We start from the raw sequence: 8992 nt of genomic DNA, 5'->3' as shown, positions 1-8992 counted from the left end.
ATGGATGCCGCTCTGCTCCTCAACGTGGAAGGGATCAAGAAAACCATTCTGCATGGGGGCACGGGGGAGCTCCCAAACTTCATCACCGGAGCCCGAGTGAGTGCGGCCCGCCCCCCAGACCAGTGAAAAGCCCCCATGGCAGCCTTCTGCATTCCAGCTTGGCCACAGGGCACTGCAAACAGCCTTCGTCAGCTTTGCCAACAAATGGCCAGGAGGTCCTTGCTGGAATTATCAACCGCCCCTCCCCTTGCCTCTGCCCCAGGCATCTGGGTAGCTCTGAAGTGGTGCCCATTCACGGGGTTTTTTTGGATACTTTGCAAATTAAACTTCAGCGTGGAATGCGGGTGGGGCTTTGGGCATTTTCTGAAGTCCCAAATGCTGAGGGAGAAGGAAGGGCCTTCAGGGCTCAGGGTGTTTGTCCGGGGATCTCTGGTGGGCTCCTAGACGGACGACGGATGTGTCTGGGTCTGCGGCCTCAGATCTAGGGCGTGTTTAAGGCAGGACTTCCTGACCTGCAGAGCTGTCGAGCGTGGGATGGGGTCCTTTAGGAGGGAGTCGGGGAGGGCAGGCTGGTGGGCGGGGATGCTCTAAGGTCTGATGGGGTTTGGGAGAGGACAGCCCAGGGAGTCGGTGATAGGGATGGCTTCTGCTGGGCCTCGGGAGCTATGTCTAGACCAGGGTCTGCTCTCTTGGTGACCAGGTGACCTTTCATTTCCGAACCCTGAAATGTGATGATGAGCGGACGGTGATAGATGACAGCAAGCAGGTGGGCCATCCCATGCACATCATTATTGGGAACATGTTCAAGCTGGAGGTCTGGGAGATCCTGCTGACGTCCATGCGGTTCAGCGAGGTGGCCGAGTTCTGGTGTGACACCATCGTGAGTAGGCCCCGCCCATCTGCTTTGCAGGGCTGCTGTGTTTCAGGAAAGTGAGGGTAAAACAAAACTCTGGAGAGAGAACCCTGCCCGCTCCTTCTCAGCTACGGTAGCGGCGAAGATGGATTCCCCCAAAAGAATAGGTGCTGCTAGAGTGACAATCGGTGTCAAGGCTGGCTGGTGGGATGTGGGTGCAGGGCCCACCTCACAGCCCTCACTTTTGGGCAGGATTATTGGATCCTGGAGACTTTTGGCCGCTGGTCGTCTTCTGCCCTTCTCCCCACTCCTACCAACACTGCAAAATTGTCTTCTCATTTATAGCACCCTTAGCAGTCATCCAGACAAGGCATTCTCCTGGGTGGTCCAGATAGAAAGGGCAAAACTCACTGACCTTTAAACAAACATTTCTTATGGAAACTTTCAAACTTATACAAAAGTCGGCAAAAAGGCATAATCAACTTCCAAATACCCATCACCCTATGCCAGGCGCCATCACTCCACGGCCAGTCTTGTTTCATCTAAACCCATCCACTTTCCTTCCTCATCCCCTGTGGTTAAAGCACATTCCAGACGCCGTAGCATTTCATCTGTAAATACTGCAATTTGTATCTCTAAAAAGGATATTAAAAAACATGACCTCAATATCCTTATTACATTAAAAAAAAAACCCAATAATTCCTTAATGCCAGCTAGTATCCGGTCACTGCTCAAATTTCTCCAGTTGTCTCCTCATTCACTCCTGCTGGTTGGTTTGCTGAAATCAGGATCAAAACAAAGTCCATGCCCAGAGCTTTGTTAATACATCTCTTAAGTCTCCTTTCGTTTATGGGTTCTCCTCTCTCTTTTTTTTCCTGGACGTGGATTTGTTGAAGAAACTGGGTAACTTGTCTTGAAGTTCCCATGTTCTGATTTTGCTGGTTGCTTTGCCGTGGACTTGTCAAACACATTCCTCGATCCCCAGTATTTTCTATAACCTGTGTACCTCCACATCTGCTTACCTCTCTTACTGTGATGTTAAGATTGGTTGGTGGGCTCAGGTGTTGACAGCCTGACCCAGCCATTACCAAGCTCCTTTTTTTTTTTTTTTAATTTTATCTTTATTGGAGTATAATTGCTTTACAATGGTGTGTTAGTTTCTGCTTTATAACAAAATGAATCAGTTATACATATACATATGTTCCCATATCTCTTCCCTCTTGCGTCTCCCTCCCTCCCACCCTCCCTATCACACCCCTCCAGGCGGTCACAAAGCACTGAGCTGATCTCCCTGTGCTATGCAGCTGCTTCCCACTAGCTATCTATTTTACGTTTGGTAGTGTATATATGTCCATGCCACTTTCTCACTTTGTCTCAGCTTACCCTTCCCCCTCCCCATGTCCTCAAGTCCGTTCTCTAGTAGGTCTGTGTCTTTATTCCCGTCTTACCCCTAGGTTCTTCATGACCTTTTTTTTTTTAGATTCCATATATATGTGTTAGCATACGGTATTTGTCTTTCTCTTTCTGACTTACTTCACTCTGTATGACAGACTCTAGGTCCATCCACCTCATTACAAATAGCTCAATTTCGTTTCTTTTTATGGCTGAGTAATATTCCATTGTGTATATGTGCCACATCTTCTTTATCCATTCATCCGATGATGGACACTTAGGTTGCTTCCATGTCCTGGTGATTGTGAATAGCCAAGCTCCCTCTTGATATCAAGCAGTGGCTTTAGCAGCCATTGGTGGACGGCCAGATCCATTATTTCACCAGGGGCCACTGACATTTTTTTTTTTTTTTTGCGGTACACGGGCCTCTCACTGTTGTGGCCTCTCCCATTGCGGAGCACAGGCTCCAGATGTGCAGGCTCAGCGGCCATGGCTCACGGGCCCAGCCGCTCCGCGGCATGTGGGATCTTCCCGGACCGGGGCACGAACCCGTGTCCCCTGCATCGGCAGGCAGACTCTCAACCACTGCGCCACCAGGGAAGCCCAGGCTGGTAATTTTTATGCCACGACGATTACTGGTTTTTCCAATAGTCCCCCTCATCTCCCCTCAGCTCACAGCTGCTGTGATTGCACATGCACACACACACACACACACACACACACACACAGACACACACACACACACACACACACAGACAGACACACATACACACACTTCTTTCCAGAGTCATTTACCCATCTATACATCCATGTTTTATCCATCCTTCTATCCACACACTTAGGCATCAATTCACCCATCCTTCCCTTCAACCAAAATTATTCATAATCCATTCTTCCATCACTCTGCATCCACCCATCATCTATCTGTAGGTCTATCTAAAAACATTCAGTGCACCAGGTTTGGCCTGTGCTAGGTGTTAGAGACTAAACAGGCAAAGTCCCCATCCCTCAAGGAACTTGAATTCTGGGGGAGGAGCAGACACCTAAGCAATTACAATGCAGGGCAGGTAGTACCACGATATACGTGAGTGAGGACAGAGTGGTTTAGAGCCACAGGAGGGGAGCAACTAACTGCTTGAGGATCATAGGAGGAATTTTTTCAAGAAGATGATATTGAGCTGGGTATTGAAGGATGAATAGGAGTTCACCAGGCCTAGAAGTGGGAAGAGAGTTAGCATCCAGGCCAGGGAGTGTGAAGAGGCAGGGGCCGTCAGGGGCTCTGGGAGCTTCTGCCCTGAAATGTACTACCACCCCCTCTACCCAGGGAGCACACTGGTCTCTATGAGAAATTTTCTGCTGGTGCCCAGTCTGGTGATGCCAGGGGTTGCAAACTCAAATACCACAAGGGCCAGGGCCCCTGGGTGACTGAAGATCATCTGCTCCATTCACAGTGGGCAGCTGCTCCTGAGCTCCAACGGGATGGCTGCTGTGTGAAAGAGGCAGGTCCGGTGTGGCTGGATAGTCTGAGTTTTATAGACAAACCAGAGATTTTCATTAGTCCATGAATTCTCTCAGTGCTTAAGTGTTGGCAACTAATTACGTGAAGGATAAAACAAAATGAATCTGGGAGCTGAATGGTGGCCTCCAGGATGCCAGTTTGCAATTTCCAGATAGATAGAGCCCCTCGGACAGAAACAGGCTGTGGCCTTGAAGCCCCAGAGAGGGGCAGTGGTCCCGGGGTCCCCCTGCCCAGTCTCAGTGGAGATGCTGCAGAGGTGGGTGCAGGGCCCTGGAGTTCTGCTCCTTCTTCTGGCCTGTATTCTTCTTCTTGGGATGTCTGCCCACTCCCGGTGGCATCCTACAGTCCACTGTGCCAACCAGCATCCCTGGTTGTGCTAGGGTGGCAGGTGGCTAATGGGACAAGGCCTTGGTCTGAGGTCATGTCCAAGCAGCCTCTCATTCCTGGGGTCAGCAGCTGAGCACTGACTTTCTGGGAGGCAGGGGGCTGCGAGCTGGGGCTGCTGTGTGAGGGCCAGGAGTGTGCCCTCCCCACAGCAAGCTGTTCCCGGGGGTCCCCTCCCTCCCTTCATCCAGCTTTAATCTCAACAGGCTTAACGGCCATCTGGTCACCCAGCTCACAGAGAAGCTGAAGGTACTCCGGGCTAATCCTGGCTGGTGGAGGTAGGGAGGGGGTGACCTTCATCCCCTTGCTGGTGACTTGGAGACCAAGCTGGACCATTCCTGCCCCTTCACTTTCCCAGTGGTGTGTCTTTACTGGAGTTGCGGTGCAGGAGCCTGAGATGGGCCATCTCAGGACCCAGCCCCTGGAGAGCGGTTCTCAGAGCTCGTCTGGGGGCATCCCAGCTCACAGATGGGGCAGCTGAGGCCAAGCTGGCCTAAAATGCCACAGGCCTTGCCGGAGGCCAAGCAGCTGATTTTCCTAGCCTTCTTCCACCCCGAGGGTGGCCACCCCAGCTCCTGGTGCTGGGTGAAGCTGTGATGAGCTGGCCCTATATCCGCGCCATCTCATTTATTTAACCCCTACACCAGCCTCACTATCAGATAGCTGCAATCCAGGGGATGGGAGCTCAGGGAGCTGCAGTGACCTGGACTCACTGCCAGTCAGCTGCACCATCAGGACACCAACCTGGCCCTCTTGGGCCCAGAGCCTTGCTCCTTCCACAGCTCTCCATGCTCCCGTCCCTGCGGGTCACAGGCTTCACGGACTGAGGGGTCTCCTTGGGAGAGAAACCCGTTTGAGTCGACCACAAGGGCCAGCAAGAGGCAGCATAGCATTGTGGCTAAAGCATGGTCCCCGGAGCTGGGTTTGAATCCTGACTCTCATTTCCTAGCTGTGTGACCTTAAGCAAATCACTTAACCTCTCTGGGCTCTAGTTCCCACATCTCTAAAATGGGGAGAATAGTAGGGCCTCCCTCGTTGGGTCACCTTAAGGATTAAAGGAGCTAACAGGTGTAGCGTGCTCTCCCTGGCACACAGGTAACCACAGTGATTAGTGGGGGGTACGCTGGGGTGACGAGTAGTAACAGCCATGGGGCAGGAGTAGGGAGAGAGCAGAAGTCCTGCTCTGGGGGGCCCCAGAGTGGGACTCTCTGTGGCCCAGCTGGCTCTGAGCAGGCAGCCTGATGCCATCCGCCCAATTTTCCCCACAGCACACAGGGGTCTACCCCATCCTGTCCCGGAGCCTGCGGCAGATGGCGGAGGGCAAGGACCCCACTGAGTGGCACGTGCACACGTGTGGGTTGGCCAACATGTTCGCCTACCACACGCTGGGCTACGAGGACCTGGATGAGCTGCAGAAGGAGCCGCAGCCACTGATTTTCGTAATAGAGCTGCTGCAGGTGTGACCCTGGGGCATGGGAGGTGGGGTAGGTACTGTCCCAGCATCAAAGAGCAACAGGGGTCAGTGGGCATCAAGGGGAGCCCAGCCCCACGGGTCACTGGACATCACCCAGTTCCTCTTCAGAGGAAGGGTTCATACACCACAGGGGAACTGGAATTGGACCCCTCCCCCCAAAAAAACGGTACTTTGCCTTTTCCAAGGGAAAAGCCCTTTTGGGACTAATTTTTAAAAACGTTATTTTCTTCTTTCTTCTTTTCTTCTTTATTTCTATTGGTTATCTACTTCCATTTTTTCCCAAAAGTCTAGAATTACATCCTCAGCCCCAGTCCCTATGGTTTGTGGCTTCCGATCTCATTCTCCAATAGTGGGAGAGGCTGCATGGAACCATCAACAGTCTCTCCCCCAGACCCCAGAATGATTGATGGCCCCTGTCTGTGGGGCGGTGGGAGAGGCTCAAACCAGGGCAGGACTCAGCTGATGGCCAAGGCTGAGGCTCAGCCTGAGGGTTACATGGGTGAGTGCAAATAAGTAAGAACTGTGTCACCAAGGGGTCTGCTTGAACAGCTGGGCGGCTTGTGCGCTGCAAGAGGGCATCCCCTCTAAGGTGCTCATTAGAGACATTATATACTTGTGCTTTTATAATAATATTTTCCCAACAGATGGCAATAAAGTGTCCTGTTCTAATGAAACGAGTATCATGGCAATTTTCTGAATATTAGAAGTAAAGTGTGTTGACAAAGGAGTACCTTTTCTTAATTTGCACAAAGGCTCTGATCTAGGGTAAGGCCCTGGGTGGGGGGCTTGTTGCTTCCTTCCCCTGTTTGTATGTGTTTGGCCAGCAAGCATGATTCTGCCCGCAATCTTCACTGTGGAAAATGAAGAGCTGATTTCAGCAAGATGTGCTGCGTCCACTTTCTCTGGTCCCCTGCAAGGGAAAGGGACTGCCCTGCTGGGCTTCGAGCACGCGGGGTCCCTGCCTTACTGACCTGCAGCTCTTGGGGCAGGTGGAGGCCCCCAGCGAGTACCAGAGGGAGACCTGGAACCTGAGTAAAGATGAGAAGATGCAGGCGGTGCCCATTCTCCATGGAGAAGGAAACCGGCTCTTCAAGCTGGGCCGCTACGAGGAGGCTTCTACCAAGTACCAGGAAGCCATCGTCTGCCTGAGGAACCTGCAGATCAAGGTGGGAGGCTGCCCGCCAGGGGGTTGGGAAGTGGGGCGCATGTGGGGGGAGCAGCCCTGCACTGACCCTGGCCGTGGGGGAGAGGGGTGGGGGCAGGGCAGCAGCAGACCTTTCTTCACCGGGCAGGAGAAACCCTGGGAGGTGCAGTGGCTGAAGCTGGAGAAGATGATCAACACCCTGATCCTGAACTACTGCCAGTGTCTGCTGAAGAAGGAGGAATACTATGAGGTGCTGGAGCACACCAGTGACATCCTCCGGCACCACCCAGGTGGGTGGCGTGAAGCAGGTCCGGGGTTGGGGGAGGAGGGTGTCCAATCCCGCCCAGGGGCCCAGAGTCACGTGCACAGACCTCCGGTGGCCTCTTCTGACCCTGTCAGGGCATCAAAACTCGCCTCCACGCAGCAGGGTTTTCCCAAGCCTATAACGATATCACAGATGATGGATGAGCTGTGCTTATTGTGGGAGGTATTTTATTTTAAGGTGCATTGGGGCAAAATATAAGCAGCTCACCAAACCTGTGTGGAGCAGTAAACGGGTTTTAAAAACGGGGGCAATCAATACAGAGAACAATATTAAGTACATTCTAGGATCCGTGATGCGCGGATATGGCGATACTTGTGAAGACGATGTTTGAGGAATGTTACAAGATCACTTGCTCTGCGTCACACACTAAATTCTCTGCATTTATCATTTCAATTAATCCTTATAGTGACCATAAGGGACTGGTGCAGGGATTGGGCTCTTCTGTAAGAAAAGAATAGAAAGTTGTGAATGTAAATTAAGTTGCAGGGCCTTGGAAGGGTCCGCGGAAGGGCGGGAAGTAGGTACTGCGATTATTATCGTCCGTACTTTATAGTGGAGGAGACAGGCTCTGGAGGTACAGAGAGGTCAAGGCTCAGGGTCAAGATTAAGGGTTGTGTAAGCTGGTCAAGCCCCGCCGGGCGCGGGGTCGGTGCTGCCTCTGGGTCTGGGTGGCGGGTCCAGCTGGGTCTTCCCCGCAGGCATCGCGAAGGCCTACTACGTGCGGGCCCGGGCTCACGCCGAGGTGTGGAATGAGGCAGAGGCCAAGGCTGACCTGGAGAAAGTGCTGGAGCTGGAGCCGTCCATGCGGAAGGTGGTGCGCAGGGAGCTGAGTCTGCTGGAGAACCGCATGGAGGAGAAACGCGAGGAGGAGCGGCTGCGCTGCAGGAACATGCTGCGCTAGTGCGCAGGCGCCAGACCTCCCGCCTCCGGCTCCCGCCTCCATTGGCCCCTCCCTCAACCCGCCCCAGCCCGCCGCCACTTCGCCGCACACTGACCCTTCCGCCCCAGCCGGACAGCAGTGTCACTTTTTAAACTTTTAATTTTAAAAGTCAAAATAATTCATGTGTCGACTGAAAAAGTAATGCACAACCTAGAGGTTGAGAATTATGTTTTATTCAGCGGACTTTCTGAGGACTCCCGCCCCAGAAGACAGCCTCTCAGATAGCCCTGAGGGACTGCTCCGAAGAGGTAAGGGAGGAGCCAGGATGTATAGGAGTTTTTGCAACAAAGACCAGATAGTCGGAACTTCAAAAGATTACCATTAATGAAAGAAAATCAGACATCTCAAGTTAATGAGTTTAGCACTTTTCTCGGTCCGGGAAGATGCGAGAGTCTGGGCTCCTTGAAAACATTCCTTTGAGATACACCTTAATTATTATATGTAGACTCAGCATCCTCCTTTTTTCCATCCTGAATCCTCTCAGGGTGCACATTGTGGGTGGCTGCAACATCCTTTGTTTGCTAACGTGGCAAGCAACATTTTTTATTGATACATGCCAGGGTTAACAAAAAAAAAACCCCCAAACCCCAAAGGGCACAGAAGAGCTTATGGATAAAAATGAAGTTTCCTGCCCTATCTCTCCCATCCCTTAGCCTAGAGCTAGCCGGTTTTTTTTCTTGTTTTGTTTTTTTGAGGTACGCAGGCCTGTCACCGCCGCGGCCTCTTCCGCTGCGGAGCACAGGCTCCCAACGCGCAGGCTCAGCGACCATGGCTCGCGGGCCCAGCCGCTCCGCGGCATGTGGGATCTTCCCGGACCGGGGCACGAACCCGTGTCCCCTGCATCAGCAGGCGGACTCTCAACCACTGCGCCACCAGGGAAGCCCCGAGCTAGCAGTTTTAATGGACCCTGTGTTTTACTCTTTTGTTAGTTTTCTCTATCTCCATATGTTTAAATCAGCTT

The 8992-nt window shown here is 52.5% G+C and overlaps 1 protein-coding gene across 1 annotated transcript; it reads left to right on the top strand.

The window, feature by feature from the left end:
- On the top strand, positions 1-7992 carry AIPL1 (AIP like 1 HSP90 co-chaperone; the record flags this gene model as incomplete). Its single annotated transcript, XM_082679465.1, has 6 exons — positions 1-96; positions 701-880; positions 5417-5605; positions 6612-6788; positions 6915-7056; positions 7790-7992. The coding sequence occupies 6 exons, from the start codon at positions 1-3 to the stop codon at positions 7990-7992; spliced, it is 987 nt and encodes a 328-aa protein (XP_082535591.1).
- Positions 7993-8992: the final 1000 nt, after the last annotated feature.

The sequence above is a fragment of the Grampus griseus genome (assembly GCF_964374135.1).
Source record: "Grampus griseus genome assembly, chromosome: 20".
Taxonomy (NCBI): domain Eukaryota; kingdom Metazoa; phylum Chordata; class Mammalia; order Artiodactyla; family Delphinidae; genus Grampus; species Grampus griseus.
Note: the sequence above shows the minus strand (reverse complement) of the source record. Positions and strands in the feature narration are given on the sequence as shown.